This window comes from Oncorhynchus nerka, linkage group LG2 (assembly GCF_034236695.1).
Source record: "Oncorhynchus nerka isolate Pitt River linkage group LG2, Oner_Uvic_2.0, whole genome shotgun sequence".
Classification (NCBI taxonomy): domain Eukaryota; kingdom Metazoa; phylum Chordata; class Actinopteri; order Salmoniformes; family Salmonidae; genus Oncorhynchus; species Oncorhynchus nerka.
In genome coordinates, this window is record NC_088397.1 from 18,505,483 (window position 1) to 18,524,533 (window position 19,051).

Sequence of the window (19,051 nt, forward strand, 5' to 3'; positions counted from 1 at the left end):
ACGAGCAGTTCAGGCAAAATTACAGTGTCCTAAAACTCAACACTGACAGTGGCAGCTAATATGCCATCACCTTCAGAGCGTTCCAGTAATTTGCAATGGGGTAAAGCGCCGCGTAGACATCACTGGATCTAAAACAGACTGTATGAGTCAAACTCGTTATCATGTAATCTTTTTGGACAATCCCGAATTGCAGTGATCAGTGAAGCTGCGTTGCGACAGTTCTAAACCGGAAAATCGCATCAGCTGTTTTTCGTCCCTTGACGTCATCTCCTTTAGTCGATGTGCCACCAGCTCTATACCAGTACTTTCAGTTTTTATTGTAATATGCGTTTTGAATATCATTTACTGAGAAATATTTGGCCATAAAACAACATAGCTACATTAGTTATTTAACTTTGCTCATTAATTAATGACGACTCTAAGGAGCTTGCGATGAGATAGTAGCTAAGCGCTTCTGCTAGCTAGCTAGCTAGATGAAAGCTAACGGAGGACCACAGCATATTTAGCTACAGTGACTGCTAGGTCCGAACTGCAAGTTGAAACAACTAACCTGGCGCGACTAGAACAAGTACAAGATGCAGAAATCAGAGAAAAGCGATGGTGTTGAGGCAACGGTCGGTGTGCAGTTTACCGAGACCTTCCCAACGCCCTTATCGCATGCAAAGTAACTGAAGATGTTTTCAATGACCAAACTCTGAAGGTAAGGATGTGCTTATGGTGGATCAAAGCATTCAACCAAAGCAAGCTTGCATTACATTACAATGGTTCCCTACTAAACAACTTAAACCTATGTGTGTGTGTGTGTGTACTCATGTTCAATCCAAAGATAGTATTACATTCCACTCCTCCAAAGAATTGGCATCTTTCTAAAGATGAGTCTTAGGCTCCTAGTTGTGTAGTTCCAATCCACCACTCACACCCTCATCACACACATGGAAATTGGGTTCCCTCCATCCCCTGCCTGATTCCATAGGGGTTGGAACAGTTCCATCAGCAAGAACATTACTAGATTTCCCCATAACAAGGCCAGAATACAGGAAGCTTGGAAAACTGAGATTCTGTCCTAACTGGGCCAGAATCTCAGAGTTTAGCCAAGGACAGATGCACACCGGCAGAGTGTTTATTTGACTCTTTCCCTTGCCTTCTTTCCTTCATGACCACTTAGCTAGCCAATAAGTGAAATGATATGGCACAAACATGTCTAGTCATCTCTGCTCCTCTCACCGATCTCTTGTCAGGGGTTTTGCTGATGAGGCTGTGACCTCTTTGTCAGTCAAATGAAGCCACTGGAAGTAGACGATGTCATAACACACTGTAATCAGAACAATGGAAAAAGGTGTGTGCCTCTAACTATGCCAGATGTCCTTCAGGAGATCCTGAGAGGGAGAGAGTTGGCAAGCAGGGCCCTATTCAGTCAAAAGCGTTTCTGGACTTTGAGGATATAGCCTAAATTATAAAACAAAGATTGGTATCTTTAGTAAAATGCATATCTGGTACACACTCTCATTATCTCAGTCTCTGATAACATCTAGCCTTCCTGAGGTCAGGTGAATGTGTCACAGGGGCTGAGTTTTTGTGTTGGAAATCTGACTAATGTATTTTTCAGTGTACACAACATTCTTCCGCTCTGTGTAGGCTAGTCTTTGATTCAGAGAGAGTTTCATTGGAGCTGGCAGGACGCAAGGAACAAAGGACAGCAGTCATAAGCAGGAAGAGATGAGGTTGAAAAGGGGAGAAATTAGAGACTTAGTTTTATGTAAAGACTAGGCCCTATGCCTTGCAATTTGTTTAAGCAAATCGAATAACCACACACTAGGGCTGTCCCGATAAAAAACATTTATATTGGTTGACCGAAAGTCGTCTGTTCTGCATATAACAAATAGTATGTCTATATATCAAGGGGGAAAAACACGTAAAAATTGAGTGATCGGAATTTTAAACGTATTTTTCCATATGCCCTAATTGCTGGACTATAAGCCGCTACTTTATTCCCACACTTTTGAACCTTGCGGTTTATACAATGACGCGGCTAATTTATGGATTTTCCCGCCGCAAGACCATGCCGCCAAAAACTGAGCACCGTCACATAATGTGACGTAAATCGAGTGCGCTCAAACTTCCCATCATCTGATTACGGTAGTAATTTTGTCACTCCTCATCATGGCAAAGACACGGAGAAATGCATATGATGCAGCTTTCAAGTTGAAGTGCCATCGATCTGGCTGTTGGAAAAAGAAATAGAGCTGCTGCATGGGAGCTTGGCCTTAATGAGTCGACTATAAGACTTGCAAAAGCAGCGTGAGGAACTGACTCAGTGCAAAAGACAACAAACCTTTCAGAGGGAAGAAAAGCAGATGGCCCAAAGTATTTGCAGCCACTCAACATCAGTGTAAATCGTGCATTTAAGGTGGCGCTCCGCTCCGTGTTCAGTGGGAGGCTTGGATGACAAGTGGGGAGAAATCCTTCACCAAAATGGGCCGCATGCGAAGAGCAACTTATGGTCAAGTCTGCCAGTGGGTCCTGACAGCTTGGAGCATTGTCAAACAATCCACTATCATCAACGGGTTTCGAATGGCTGGACTGCTGCGTGTTGAAGGGGCAGCATGAGCTCAGCGGGGTATTTGCCTCCGGATGAAAGTGACGAGAGCGACAATGAAAACGATCCAACATCGGATGAAGCAATTCTGAGGCTATTCAACTCCGACACCGAAGGAGATGACTTCAGTGGTTTCAGTGCACAGGAGGAGGCTTGGTAAGCTACTGTTTTAATTTTTGTTACAAGCCGTGTTTCGTTAAAGCCTATTTATTTTTGTTACAAGCCGTGTTTCGTTTAAAGGCTGTGTAAAGTTAATTTGTTTCAATGTACCGGTAGGCACCTGTGGCTTATAGACATGTGTGGCTTATTTATGTACAAAATACATATTTTTAAATAATTCAGTGGGTGCGGTTTATATTCAGGTGCGCTTAATAGTCCAGCAATTACGGTAGACACACTCTATTTGTTTTAATAAAGTCAACTATATGCATTGAGCTTGAATGATGCTTTAAGCTCACTGTTTGATGAAATAAGACGCAGATGACTCAAGAGGGAGCCAGAGATCAAGATAACCAGAAGAAAAAACCTTAACCTGACCCAACCATCCTCCTGAAGTTGCTGGTAATGGGCTACACAAGGAGTCCACAACCTTTCTCATGAGCAATGCCAATTTATCTTACAATTTCTACCGATTTGCATGCTAGTTATGGTTTTCAAATGCACTTTTTCATGGAACAGTTTCATTTAATTTAGAATAACATCTTCACATCACAAAATCATTGTCATGTGGTTAATCAAAATTCTATCTAAATAAAAATGATACAAACTTAAAATGCAACTTCTATTGCCATTGCAACTATGTAGAAATAGCCTACATAAAGCCAACAAATAAAAACATTGCAGCCTGCAGGTAGAAAATATCCTGATAAAAGAAATATCATATAAATCACATTGGCTACGCATGGCCTGTCTGCAACGAACTTGAAACTATAACTATTAACTTGGGTCTGGCCCAGCTCACACTAGCAAACTTGCAACATTGTATAACATATTCTGGGCCCTCAGTTTCCTGTGCCAGTGAGCTTAAGACAGACACAGCTGTAGGTTATTTGCGCAATGGATAAGAAGTAATCAGGTAGGTCTATTTTATGACATTTCCACTGAATACGAGCATGACATTTTTCCCTTTCACACTGAGTTGTTATCGAAAGGGAGAGAGCTGTAAAGATTTTTCAAATACACTACCGGTCAAAAGTTTTAGAACACCTACTCATTCAAGGGTTTTTCTTTATTTTTACTATTTTCTACATTGTAGAATAATAGTGAAGACATCAAAACTATGAAATAACACATATGGAATCATGTAGTAACCAAATCAAAATAGCCACCCATTGCCTTTATGACAGCTTTGTAAACTCTTGGCATTCTCTCAACCAGCTTCAGCTGGAATGCTTTACCAACAGTCTTGAAGTTCTCACATATGCTGAGCACTTGTTGGCTGCATTTCCTTTCCCACTCTGCGGTCCGACTCATCCCAAACCATCTCAATTTGGTTGAGGTCAGGTGATTATGGAGGCCAGGTCATCTGATGCAGCACTTGGAACCCAAAATCTCCAATTTGGACTCCAGACCAAAGGACACATTTCCACTGGTCTAATGTCTATTGCTCATGTTTCTTGGCCCAAACAAGTCTCATCTTCTTATTGGTGTCCTTTAATAGTGGTTTCTTTGCAGCAATTCGACCACGAAGGCCTGATTCACACAGGTCTCCTCTGAACAGTTGATGTTGAGATGTGTCTGTTAGTTGACCAGCGTTGGACTAGTAACCGAAAGGTTGCAAGATCGAATCCCGAGCTGACAAGGTAAAAGCCGTTAACCCACTGTTCCTAGGCCGTCATTGAAAATAAGAATTTGTTCTTAACTGACTTGCCTGCATTAAGAAAGAAATTCCACAAATACTTTTTAACAAGACACACATGTTAATTGAAATGCATTCCAGGTGACTACCTCATGAAGCTGGTTGAGAGAATGCCAAGAGTGTGCAAAGTTGTCATCAAGGCAAAGGGTAGCTATTTGAAAAATCTCAAATATAAAATAGATTTGTTTAACGCTTTTTTGGTTACTACATGATTCTATATGTGTTATTTTATAGTGTTGATGTCTTCACTCTTGTTCTACAATGTAGAAAATAGTAAAAATAAAGAAAAACCCTTGAATGAGTAGGTGTTCTAAAACTTTTGACCGGTTGTGTACATTGAGGAACTATTGTCATTCTCAATGAATGTAAAAACAGACCTTGTTTACTTCACCTAAAACAGAAAGCAAACATTACTCTGAGAAGCTCCACTTCTTATTAGTGGTGGTGCGTTAAGCCAATCAGAAATACAATCAGATCGCCAAATGGGCACATTTATATGCCTATATTTGCACATAGGCCAGGTAGCATATAGGCCTACTTCAGTGCATAATCAGGTGCGCGTCCTTACTCAACGTTGACAGGAGCGCTCCAAACAAAGGAGAAAATAACAACTTGGCCGCGGGCGACCATCAACCAGTCAACTAATTGGGGTCAGCCCTACCACACACTGTTGCTTTTGTTAATGAGAAGTGTCAACTCACCATGGATCTACTACACACTACTATGGGCCATACAAACAGTACTATTGTGAGAAATGGCAAACAGAAGTCAATGCTGTATGGAATTTACACATTGTATGTTTAACATGGAGGTCTAGCTGGTGTGGTGACATTGGTGAATAGTGTCAGATTCAGCTGAAATGTATTTTCCTACTGAGGGCCTCTTCCATGGACGGGAGGGGGCAGAAACAGTGAGACAGGTGCTCAAACCAGAACAGCTGGTCAAGCCACACATACACACACACACACAGATCAATGATTGAATAATCAATTGGGCTTAGAAGGAAGTGAAACAGGGTAAAGGTCATAAAAACTTGACTGTTTGGAATAAAAGTGTTTTTCTTTTCACAGGGTCACGTCCTTTAAGGAGCTTTGAGTCAGCTGAGAGATCATGTGATGGAATATTCCGCTGTGTGCATCAACACTGTGTTCTCCTTTAGGAATGTTTGACAAAGACACACACCGTTTCCATCCTATTCAGATATTCATCTAGTTTTAAGACCCGTCCCTGCCCTTAATCAGGTAAACTGTCCTGTCCAAATCAGAATGGCTTCCCTCCTGCAGTAAGGGCCACACATTATTACAACAGGTCATTTTAATACAGGTCACCGCCAGGGACTGGCCACACACGTGACACCCCAGAGGTTACCGAATGGAAACTGTGACCTGTACTGTCTTACTGTACTCACTGAGGGATTTGCGTGGTAGAGATATTTGATTCACAAAGCCTCAGGCCTGGAGAGAGAGAGCAGAGCAGGTAGTGTGTGTGTTCTTGCACGCTAGTACCAGACTGCAGCTGGTAGACTTAAAGCTACATGATGTAACTTTTTTGGGCAAATCGACCAAATTCACATAAATGTGAGTTATAGATCTGCCATTCTCAAGTCTAAGAAGCGGTATATCTGTTCTATGTGTGCTATTTCTATTCTTCCCGTTAAGTTTTGTTTTTGCGTCTTTTACTTTGTTTTGCACACCAGCTGAAAATACAATATTTTTGGTTAGAAAATATATTTCACAGCAGTTTAGATGGTACAATGATTCTCTACACTTGTTTTGTCACAAACTGAAATTAGGCAAACAATTTAGAATTTTAGCAACCAGGAAATGGTGGAGAGATTTCTGCATATTGCACCTTTAAATACTCTAACTGAGTACAACCTCTGTGCACTTGTCTCTCTCTACGCTGTGCTGGGGGGACAGAATCTCTTTGTTGTCTAGTCTTTGATGTAAAGGTGTGCATGCGTCTGTGCTGTCTGGTTTCTGGTGCTCATTATAGCTATCAGTGACACTTTGCTCTTTCCTGCGGTTTCTGCCACTCCGATCAGACAATGGTGGAGTGTTCTAGAATATACAACCAGTTCTGAGGTTCCACCTGTCACTGTCTGAGGTCACACTCTGCTGTTCTAGGTTCTGTCTTCTAGCCGACTGGCTTGTCAGTCACAGCCAATGGCTAGTATGATTTGTTACTCACTACCTTTCATGTAGCAGCAGCTGGAGACGACATCTCAGACAAGAGTTGATGATCTCTGCATGCAGAATACAAGTAGTGTTGTCAAAAAGTGTCAGTCGAGGGTCCAGACACAATACCTCTAACTGTTAACTTGCATGTAGGCCTGTGGGTGTAGTCTTGAGAAAATGGATGTGTAGGCTAGTTTTAAAGTTTGTGGGCGTTGTATGGAAACATGTGCCTCCCTCCTCTTCCTCCCTGCAGAGCAGCTGAGGTTCAATGTGAGTGTTTGTTATTGTTAACCATCTCCAGACCTCTGTCCCACCGTGTGTGTGACGGTGTACGTGTGTGTTAACCATCTCCAGACCTTTGTCCTACCCTGTTAGTTAGTCTCATACACACCCACACTATCTCTTTCAGAGCCACTTTGCATAACACTCATTGTGTGTGTGTGTGGGGGGCGGCGGCTCTCAGCCATTCTTTCCGTCCTCTCTGTTTTGGTTTCATATTCCTATTTTCCATTCCCTCACTGGAACATTTGCTTTCTCACACACACACACACAAACACACAGATTGTCACTTCACTACTAACACACAAACAAGTGTATACTACATTTAGCACATATATAAAAGACACACTTGCTTAGCCTTTACTTTAGTCTCTCTCTCTCATACATTTTTCCTCTCACAGCACCTCAGTGCTATTAATACCACTCTCATAAAAGCTTCTGTGTTATCAAGCCTCCAGCTGCATACTTTCCATAAGAACCAGTTCTCCTTCATCTCTCTCTCTCTTCTTCCCTTACCTTCCACACAGACCTCTGTTTTTCAGGCTGTCTCTCTCCCTTTCTCTCATGTACTCTGTGCTTCTGTCACCTCTCTTTTAGTCTATCTCTCTCTCATCTGTGTCTCTCTCTCTCATCTGTGTCTCTCTGTAGTGAAGCTCTTGGGCGTATTTATACCCACGACTGACGCTCAGCAGGCCAGAGTCAAGTGCCCCGATAAGCTGATTCAGTGTGTGTGTGGTTTTATTGTGTCAGAGTCATGGACCCAGTTTCTGATTTGCACATATTTTCCATTCACAACTAAGCAACATATTTGTCATATGTGTTGTGAGTGAGAGAGAGAACAAGAGAAGAGTGAAGAGATTAACACTTCAGTCTGCTAAAGATTGATTTTGTTATTTTCCAGTCCTCTGTCTGTCTGTCTCTCGCTCTCTCTGTGTGTCTCACTGCCTCTCTAATTTGTCAGCAAAGGAGCGAGGGAGGGAGGGAAGAAAGGAAGGACACACCCCCTGTGTCAGCGGGTTGGCTGGGAGTGAATGAACCATGGAATGAAGGAAGATAAGAGAGAGAGGGAGGGGCTGTGGTGTACGTCAGTAGTTGTGACTCTCATATAAGTGGCTGCAGAGGCAGAGAGAGCTGGAGACCAGACAGAAGGCTCTATTATATGAGACTTTTACAAATGCAGCCCATAGTCTCGTTGGAATGTTCTACAGCCTAGACGGAGGACTGTTTTCAGCTGTCGTGTAGCTGCCTGTCTCTGTCCTACAGACTTCACTGCCAAGGGTGGAACCTGAGAGCTAACTCTGCATCTGGGCTAGCTGCTCAGTAGCTGACTGCTTCCGGCTTGAACGTCACTGGACATTTTGTTTGGCTCTTCATTTGGCCAGGACTGCAGGCTTTTGCAGCTCTTTTAGTGGGGTGTGGACTGTACAAACAGAGAGAGATAGAGGAGGAAGTAAGGGAAGCGGGAAAATATATATATATTTTTTGTTGGAACGAGATCTCCCTCAACCCTCACGCTGGGGAAGGCGGCGCAACCCCCCCACACCTGTCATCTTCATCCCGGCCCCTCCTCACAAACTCTGACCTCCCGCATTATCAGGTGGAAAGGCCTCTGCCTCCCTGCTCTTCCCATCATGCACCTCAAGACCACCAAGTGTAACGCCTTCTGCCTGGTTGCCTCGGTGACCAACCAGGAAGTGTTTGACAGGCCTGAGTCCCGGGTAAGAAGGCTTTATATGTCGCCTCTGATCTGTCTCCTAAAACTGATCTAGGGTCAGATTCTGTAGCCTTTGAGGTCGATTGTAATGGTTAGGTCATCTGTTCCTAGATCTGTGCTTGGCTGCGATTGTGATCCATTCTCTCTCAACTAATCGTTCCAAACGGCTTTAGACCAATGAGATGCAGCGGTTCTCATGGTCTGTGCTGAGCTCCTATCAGACCGCTGTCACACTGGGTCTTTCTTTAGCGATGGACCCCGACGCTCACCAAGGCCAGGCACGCACACAAGTTGAGCAGAGTTGCCATGACAACCGGGCAGTGTTCCTCATTTTAAGGGGACAGTTTAGTCAAGCATTTTGCAGCAGCTATTTTTAGAAGAGCGGGGGGAGGTAACATTAGGCCTGAAAGACTGAAGATATGAAACAAGGTTGGTGACAGTGTTTTTGGGAAAGGTACTTACAGTACAAGTCTTCATACACTTGACAAATATGCCTTTCAAATCACAATGCATTTGGCCTTTATGGGGTTTGGTTTTATTGTCATTGTGCCTGGACTGGTCTTGGGTTTTATTTGAATTTTTTAGCCCTTTTTCTCCCCAATTTCGTGGTATCCAATTGTCCCATCGCTGCAACTCTTGTATGGACTCAGGAGAGGCGAAGGTCGAGAGCCGTGCGTCCACCAAAACATGACCCAACCAAGCTATACTGCTTCTTGACACAATGCCCGGTTAACCCGGAAGCCAGCCGCACCAATGTGTCGGAGGAAACACAGCACAACTGGCGACCGTGTCAACGTGCATGCGCCCGGCCCGTCACAGGAGTCACTAAAGCGCTATGGGACAAGGATATATCGGCCGGCCAAGCCCTCCCGTAACCCGGACGACGCTGGGCCAATTGTGCGCCGCCTCATGGGTCTCCCAGTCGCGGCCGGCTGCGGCACAGCCTGGGATCAAACCCGGGTCTGTTGTGAAGCCTCTAGCATTGCGATGCAGTGCCCCAGACCGCTGAGCCCCTTGGTTTTAGGCTTTTTGTTGGGCTTCTCTCCCACTGCTGGTTCTCTCCCAGGCCACAGTCTCATAACTGTAGTTAATGTTTGTTATCTGTGGGATCATGGTGACTGAGAAGTTTTGAGAAGCATAGCCTATTTCTGGGTAAACAGACCATTATGTATTTAATGTATTACGTCATCCCATTACTAATGCTGTGTGGCAACATCACTATCCAACTCACCCTGTACTTTCTCTCTCACCCTCTCTCTTTCTGTCTCGCCCTCTCACCCTCTCCCTCTCACCCCCTCTATTTCTCTCACACCCCTCTCTCTCACCCCCCCTCTCTCTCTCTTCTCTCTCTCACCCTCTCTCTCTCGCCCTCTCTTTTCTCTCTCTCCTCCTATAGGCCAGTTTTGAGTCTCTGTTCCGCTCCTTCGACCCGGACGTGAACTTCCAGTTCTTTAAGAGTTTCCGGCGTGTGAGAATCAACTTCAGCGATGCACTGGCTGCCGCTGAGGCGCGGCTCCGACTGCACAAGAGTGACTTCAACGGCAAAGAGATGCGCCTCTACTTCGCACAGGTAGAGACACGACTTCTGTACATCACCCAATGCCCCCATACTTTCAGTTACTTGGATCTTTTGGTAGTGGAAATATGCTATGCATTACAAATTATAGCTCCCAAGTGGCGCAGCGGTCTAAGGCACTGCATCACAGCGCTAGAGGCGTCACTACAGACCCGGGTTCGATCCCGGGCTGTATCGCCGTGATCGGGAGTCACATAGGGCGGCGCACAATTGGCCCAGCTTCGTCCGGGTTAGAGGAGGGTTTGGCCGGGGGGGCTTTGTAAATAAGAATTTGTTCTTAACTGACTTACCTAGTTAAATAAAGGTAAACAAATAATTTAAAAAACATGTTCATCACTATTTAGCTAGCAGCAGTGTTGGCACTGATTTGATTTTATTGATCTACATTGAGCCTCTTGTGTCTCACTTTTCCCCTCCCCGTCTGCCCTGCAGTCTGTCCTCATTGGCAGTCCCCGCCTGGAGCCCCCTAAACCAGACAAACAGTTCCTGATCTCCCCCCCAGCCTCGCCACCGGTGGGGTGGCAGCAGGCCCCGGACGCCGTGCCCGTCATCAACTACGACCTTCTCTGTGCCATCTCCAAACTAGGGCCAGGTACAACACACGCACACTTGCTACAATGAGGATGGGAACCTAAAATTAGAATTGATTTTAATTCAATATGATGGAATTACAGTAGCTGTCCTTTGTATTGCCATCAGTTTGATTGTGGCCAGTCCTACAGTATCAACGGTCCTCTCTCCAACTCTAAATTAGGTGAGAAGTACGAGCTTCACACCGGCACCCCCACCACCCCCAGCGTAGTGGTCCACGTGTGTGAGAACGAGCAGGACAGCTCGGGGGGCGAAGACAACACAGAAGGAAGCACCAGCAGCAGCAACCGCCCCCCTCGCCCCAAAATCATCCAGACACGGCGTCCGGACATCACCCCCGGCGTCATGCAGTGAGCAGCAGAGAGAAGGGGCGCTCTAACATCCACAAAGCATGTCTCCCACATCTGCCTCTCAGAAGTCAATGACAACCTGGCCCTGGGAGGATGCTGTTGGGACATGTAATACATCCTCTCTAACACTAGGGGGAGTCGCCTCTCAAAGCCCTGCCTTTTCATGGAGAGAGAGAAAGGAAAAGAGAGAGAGAGACATTCATCTCTTATCATTTCACATTTAATTTCTCTTTCGTCCTTCATTTGGAACAATATTAGACACTTGAGAGAAAGATAAGTAGACAGAAAATAAAGAACAAGGGATGTTTTGAATAGTTTTGCTGTAAAAAAAACTGTTTTACTTCATTTGCTTTGTAACCGTTGTATATGTTCATGGTCAGGCATGGTAGTGTGAGAGAGAGATGTTGTAGTCCTCTCTAGAGAGACACCGGGGGATCAACTTTCTTTGAATTCATTGTGACTTGTAATTCAGGACCCCGTAACAAACCCTGTCTATAGACTCATTTCATACTGTGTACTGGATCCATCATTTTCTTGTCTATAAGATGTGTGCGCATGCTGCAGTGGAGGCCGGCTTGTAATAATGGCTGAAACGGCGTGAATGGAATGGCGTCAAACTATGTTTGGTGTATTTGATACCATTCCACCTATTGCGCTCCAGTCATTACCACGAGCCCGTCCTCCCCAATTAAGGTGCCACCAACCTCCTGTGGAATGCTGCCATCACTAGCTCAGCGTTTTACAATGTTTCACTCATCAAGGAGTACAAATGACATTCTATTTGATGACATCACAATAAACCTAATTATTATTCATGAATATTCTAATTCCTAATGGTCTTTACTCCAGGCCTAACATTTGTAAACAGAACACTTCAGAGTAACTTTCTTGGAATTCACTCCTTGACAGGTTAATTAGCTATGAAATTGACTTTTTGTTCAATAATATGTCTCCAATAATGACTCATCTGCTTCCATAGCATTGAGATATGTTACTACAAACTCCCCTCCTAGTTCATCCTCCTTTGATTGACAGAAATGGCTGCCATATCACACTGATCACACGTGGCAGGGATGGCCTCCTGCATGGGTCTTCATAGCTTACTGTACATTTTTGCTGCACATATTCCTGGCCAATATGGCTGGTCTCACTTGACTTACACTGCTATTTTGGGGCTGACTGGGGGCCATTAGGGCTCTGAACTGCAGTTACTGTAGGAGGGTTGGTTGTGTGCGCTGCTGTCAGAGAGAGAGAGGGGGGTTCATAGGTTGTAGTGGGAGGCTTGTGTAGATGCACTGTGAAATGTTTAATGCATGCGCCATCACAGCACATCTGGAATGAAGTTATCCACCCCAGCGGTTTAGTTGCATTAGACATTTAGCTACTTTTGTACTCTGGACTATTGACATTCATTACTATACTTTGAATAATAATCTAATGAGTTATCATGTAATAAAGACTTCACCGCTAAAGTCATGTGAATGTGTGGTTTGTTTTAATTGCGTTGGTTTATTTTCATCAAATGTTCAACATAGGCAAGTACTGTCTGAAGCCACTTCACATTCTGGCCAATTGGCACTTTGCTGCCTCCCTATGGTGACAGTTGGATGTGCACCCTTTCAAACTATCACTTTTACAAGTTAGTTGTCACAGGCACAAAAGTACAGTGAAATGCTTAACTTGTAAGCTCTACCCAACAGTGCAGTGCTCAAAATCATAAATAATTAAGAAAAACCTCAGAAATAAGAGGAAGCTATATAAACAGGGTCAGTGCCAATACCAAATTTACAATGTGCAGGGAACTGAGCCATGTACAGACACTAAGACTTCTCAATAGTCTAATACATTTGATTAAATGCTTTTCACTTAATGGAGATAATCAGCAAGTAAAAAAAAGAAGCTATAAAATCATTAAAATAAGTACCAAAAGTACACTAATCATACAGACGAACCAGGGGAAAAAGTCAACATAAGGCTTTAGTGCTATAGTGGCTTCCTCAGCTCATCTCCTTTATCAGGACAAATTAAATGCCCCCTAATGTGTAGACAATAGACTGACCACCTCTCCATCACACCACTGTCTCCAACATTCAGCTCTATACATCAAATGGGACAAAGAAAGGCCACTCCAACAGAGGTACAAAAACTCTTTAATCTTTATTTACAAAACATCTGGTGGCTCTGAAGTTAAAAGTTTGTGTAAAAAAAAGAATGACACCCGCAGCAATGTCCAGGACCCCAGGCCTGTTCTGGGTGAGTACTGTCCAACAGGAACTAGACATTCTCAACACTTCCTCCCCAGATCAGCCAATCAGAGTTCCGCCCCATCCTTGGAGCATGTAGGTCCCCAGTCTGGTCAGATGACATACTTTAGTTCCTGGGAAGAAAGAGGGGAAATGTTTAGCTCAAACTGACCAATAACTACTGTACTTTAAGGCATCATACCCTTTGAAACACCCATTGTTATCTCCCAGTCTATATTGCTGACTGATTTCCAAATGGACTCATTTTGTATTGTATTCACTTTCACCTTTCATCTCCCTTGTTCCTCCAGGTCAGTCATCCTTCTTGTTGTCCAGGAGCTCGTTATCCAGGAGCTCCTGCACCTGCTCCGCTATCCTCCTCTGCTCTGCCCTCTGTATCTTCAGCTTGGCCTCTTCCTTCTTAGCCTGATAGATCTTCACTCCAGCGAAGCCCAGGCACAAGACCAGGGTCTTCAATGCCAGGATGTAGAAGAGCAGAGGGACATTGTCCAACGCCTGGAGGGAGAGAAAGGAGCAGGGTGATGAGAGAGAGAGAGAGAGAGAGAGAGAGAATGAGGCTGTGTGCTGTGTGTTTAGGTCATGAAAACTCATGAATGTTGGTAATGTACAGGTTAATTCACTATAGAACAAATCTATAAAATATAAATCAGACATTCTTTGGAAAACTAGAGGGAAAGAAAATGAGTGCTTGTTTGACCAACAAAGTTGTCCGACTTAATATAATCCTCTGTCATGCTCAATTACACAGTGGACCAAGTAGAGGACCAAGTCACTCTCCACCAGCCCCTCTTTACCGTCCCTAAAGGAAGGAACACTCTAGAACAACGGTTCTTAACCTTTTTCGGTTACTGTACCACCATCTGAATTTTGCTCTGCTCGGAGTACCCCCTCGTGTATTTTACCAGTAAGTACCCCCTGTGGATTCCCTGCTCTAGAATCCCACAAGGAACCAAAATACTACACCGACCCCCCCTCAACCCCCGCATCAAAAAGTCAAAAGACTATAAGTCAGCTGACACCCAAACAGTCACCATAGTTGGCAGGACAGCTGCAACCATCCGTATACTAGGCCTGTCTTCTGTCTGTCACACACACACACACACACACACACACACACACACCTCAAAACAAATTAGCTGATCTTTCTATAATTAGAACCTATCAGTTCAGTTACTTGTAAAATGAGCTGACTTTTAGATCTGCTTCTCTGCGCAGCGCCTGCTTAAGACGACCCTCGTGAACTAGACCACATAAACGGTGCTGCGCAGGCTGCAGTATTTATAGCAAGACTATCCTAAAAACGTTGCATATGCGTCACTGTACAAAGCACTCATAACAATGTAGCTAAACAACAACAAGAGAATAAAAAATATCTTAAAACGTAACACTGCACTGTCCATGCAAATAGCAAGCGTCACTATCAAGTCACAACACCATTGGAGAGAATGGGCAGCTTGCCAGACATCAACGACCTCGTAGCGAAATGAGGGACGATTTATAGAACACAATACAACATGGGATGCTCAGCATATGTTAATTGTTACTAATGAATAGACTTTTATTAATATATTTGACTTACCTTCCAGTTGATCATGTGGTCCATGTCTGCTGTAGTGTGACGTTGGACGGAACTGTGTTAAGAAAGTGGCTTTGGGTGAAGTTTCCCCTAGCACAGATATATGTAGCACTGCTCCGGGAAGAAGGAAAGTATAATGTGTTACTTTTAGGGGCGGGGCTTAGAACATTCTACCAATAAGAACGCAATCGTCATCTAAGAGTCGTAGAACAAACCGGTAGGTTAGCCAATGAATGGGCACTGAGAGTTTCACGGGAAACATGTTATGACGAATGGAAAAGAACCGTCTAGAAGTGACTCCAAAGATATTCTTACTTCTTACTATAAAGTTACAACCTTGTAACGGGGTTTGCTAATCTGATTAGCCATGTTATTATTGCTGAATCAGATTAAATGTAGATCTACTCCATCACCAATTATGGATTTAACCGTTCGAGTTTCACACACTTTGTTGTACTTCTAGCCAACATCTAGCTATAGACACCGCCATACAGTTCAAATTATATTTATAGCCTATTATAAACCAGGTAGTTTGGGACCAGGATGCTGATTGACAGAAAGAGCATTTCAGATGTGTGTATACCAGACAATATACCATGGGTATGACACAAAATGCTTGTTAATTATGTTGGTAACCAGTTTATAATATGAATAAGGCACCTCAGGGGTTTATGGTTTAGGCCTATGGCCAGTATACACTACCACTGCTAAGGGCTGTGTCCAGGCACTCCACTTCACGTCGTGCGTAAGAACAGCGCTTAAGGGGGTATATTGGCCAATACCATACCCCATCGGGCCTTAAGGGTATGCTGTGTTCTATGGAAAACAATGTTGGCTATTTGAGGTCAAGCTACTATGACAATGCAGTATTGTTCAGTATCCTCTAGAGGGCGATAAATTACCTCTTCATCAGTCTGTTGCGTAAGGCGTTTATACTCCTAGGCACAGATCTCAAATCAGCTCATGAATCCAAAATTAAATCCTTAACCATTACCACCAAAACACCAAACTGACCTTATATCAGTGTCTGGAGCGGATCACTTTTGTCAGGGCAGTGATCATTGTTGGTCCGTTGTTGATCCGCACCAAGGCGCCCGTGTCTTCTTCTTCTACATGCCAGGATGGAGAAGAGCAGAGGGACATTGTCCAACGCCTGGAGGGAGGGAGAGAAAGGAGCAGGGTGATGAGAGAGAGAGAATGAGGATATGTAGCCTAGTGGTTAGAGCGTTGGACTAGTAACCGAAAGGTTGCAAGTTCAAATCCCCGAGCTGACAAGGAACAAAATCTGTCGTACTGCCCCTGAACAGGCAGTTAACCCACTGTTCCTAGGCTGTCATTGAAAATAAGAATTTGTTCTTAACTGACTTGCCTAGTAAAATAAAATAAAAATAAATAAATAAAATGTGCTGTGTGTTTATGTCTACAAGAAAAAGTTACAGAGGCTCATGAATGGTTAATTCACTATAGAACAAATCTATAAAATATAAATCAGCATTCTTTTTTTAAATTTAATATTTTAATGTTACCCCTTTTTCTCCCCAATTTCATGGTATCCAATTGTTTAGTAGCTACTATCTTGTGTCAGACAACTCCCGTACCTCGAGACAAGGTTGAGGGTCATGCTGGTGCGTGATGAGGCAAGGATATCCCTACCGGCCAAACCCTCCCTAACCCGGACGACGCTAGGCCAATAAACTGTGCATAACATGTGTACGCCCACGGACCTCCCAGTCGCGGCCGGTTATGACAGAGCCTGGGCGCAAACCCAGAGTCTCTGGTGGCACAGCTGGCGCTGCAGTACAGCGCCCTTAACCACTGCGCCACCCGGGAGGCCGTAAATCAGCCATTCTGTGGCAAACTAGATGGAAAGAAAATGAGTGCATGTTTGACCAACAAAGTTGGCCTTTCAAAGTGGAGAAGAGCAGAGGGACATTGCATTATGGTTATAAAAAGACTTGACTACATGTCGACTGAATTAACTTGACAAAAATCAGTTTTTGATGAAGTCGCCCTTCAAGTCGCTGCAGTTACTTCTCAGCCATCACCTGGATTTTGGGAGGCGCTATTTGTCAATCAATGTTTTTGTTTGACCCACGTGAACATGGCCAAAGACCTGACTGAAACAGGAACCAACATTGCCAGGATTCTAAAGCTACAGGGGATACAAATGAAAGTCTCTCTAACCAATGAATTGTACACATGTTATGTTTTCCTTTTATGAGTGTGTGATATGTGTTAGGGTTAGAAAAGTTTATTTGGATATTTATTTTAAAAAATTAAATAAACAATAAAAGCTATGTTGACACTGCCATATTGATATGAGCCTTGCTGTTGGAAAACCCTTACACTGTATGACCTTCGGGTGTCGCAGGTGCACCTACCCCCAACTTCACTCTCCGACTTTCGTCTACAGTCGGCTTCGTTAGGCTTAATGCTCGAACACACGTATGTATGTACATTTGTAATGGCTGTGTTCGAGAGAATCAAAACCGTAAATTGTGACTGACTGATATACAAATAATAATACGCATTATTTCTGATGTAAGGTGATTTGTAGATCAGTCAGTTAGCAGTCGCCTGCAGTCGTTTTGATGCTCTTGAACACAGCCAATGTATCACCCCCTTTCCACATCTGCACTGATCTGAAAATAACTAGACAGGTGGAAAGAAAAGGAAATAGTCTTGTAACCTCTAACCCTTTCCTCCACCTCCTTCCATCTCTCCCCAGACCACGTCACCCAATGGGCTGACAGGGCGCAGATCCTGCTGGGAGAAACAACACAGGATTCTGGGAAAAGCAGAGGGAGGTCTTTTCTTCTTAATGAAAACACCACCTGTGTCTCTCTTTATACAGTAGAATATCTGGGTATCAAAGAGGCCTTATTTGTTTAAAGATGTTTTTTTTTTGAGCGGTTAGATGTGAAAGTGTTTGTTTGCTTTCTAGTCGTCTGAAGAGTGCTGGAGAGAAACACTTCCCTGCTGAGGACACACAGCTGATGGGGGAGGATGGATATCCTCACACACACACACACACACACACACACACACACACACACACACACACACACACACACACACACACACACACACACACACACACACACACACACACACACACACACACACAGGAGTAAACCAGGTGGACACACACCTGGTATCAAGTATGTTCCATGCTGACAGGCAATCCCCCATGACCTGTGCTCAGCTGTAAGGTCAAAGGTAAATAGGTCTACCAGTCATGAGATATCATCATCATGGCTCTTGTAAATGTTAAAGAGATTCAGCCAAACATGGCTCCCTACCCAGTATTCCATGCCACTCCCTACCAGTACTCTAAAGGACTGGTCATTCACTAGCAATGTACTTGGCAACATGATATGCCAGAGACAGAACAGTGATGTGACGCCCACTTGGCAGCCAGTTACTTACTCTGACCTACTTTCAGCTAAACCACAGGAGTGTTACTTACTCTGACCTACCTTCAGTTAAACCACAGGAGTGTTATTTACTCTGACCTACCTTCAGTTAAACCACAGGAGTGTTATTTACTTTGACCTACCTTCAGTTAAACCACAGGAGTGTTACTTACTCTGACCTACCTTCAGCTAAACCACAGGAGTGTTATTTACTCTGACCTACCTTCAGCTAAACCACAGGACCTACCTTCAGCTAAACCACAGCTAAACCACAGGAGTGTTACTTACTCTGACCTACCTTCAGCTAAACCACAGGAGTGTTACTTACTCTGACCTACCTTCAGCTAAATCACAGGAGTGTTACTTACTCTGACCTACCTTCAGTTAAACCACAGGAGTGTTACTTACTCTGACCTACCTTCAGCTAAACCACAGGAGTGTTACTTACTCTGACCTACCTTCAGCTAAACCACAGGAGTGTTACTTATTCTGACCTACCTTCAGCTAAACCACAGGAGTTTTACTTACTCTGACCTACCTTCAGCTAAACCACAGGAGTGTTACTTACTCTGACCTACCTTCAGCTAAACCACAGGAGTGTTACTTACTCTGACCTACCTTCAGCTAAACCACAGGAGTGTTACTTATTCTGAC

General features: G+C 44.0%; 1 protein-coding gene and 1 pseudogene across 1 annotated transcript; one reads left to right on the top strand and one right to left on the bottom strand.

Annotated features, from left to right (window-relative positions):
* Nucleotides 1-504: 504 nt before the first annotated feature.
* Nucleotides 505-12,617, top strand: LOC115120749 (calcipressin-1-like; annotated as a pseudogene).
* A 657-nt stretch (nt 12,618-13,274) lies between these two features.
* Nucleotides 13,275-15,092, bottom strand: LOC115120750 (small integral membrane protein 11-like). Its single transcript, XM_029649725.2, has 3 exons — nt 14,985-15,092; nt 13,672-13,900; nt 13,275-13,518 (listed from the first exon to the last, which is right to left on the bottom strand). The coding sequence occupies exons 1-2, from the start codon at nt 15,006-15,008 to the stop codon at nt 13,697-13,699; spliced, it is 228 nt and encodes a 75-aa protein (XP_029505585.1). The 5' UTR covers nt 15,009-15,092; the 3' UTR covers nt 13,275-13,518; nt 13,672-13,696.
* Between the last annotated feature and the right edge of the window lie 3,959 nt (nt 15,093-19,051).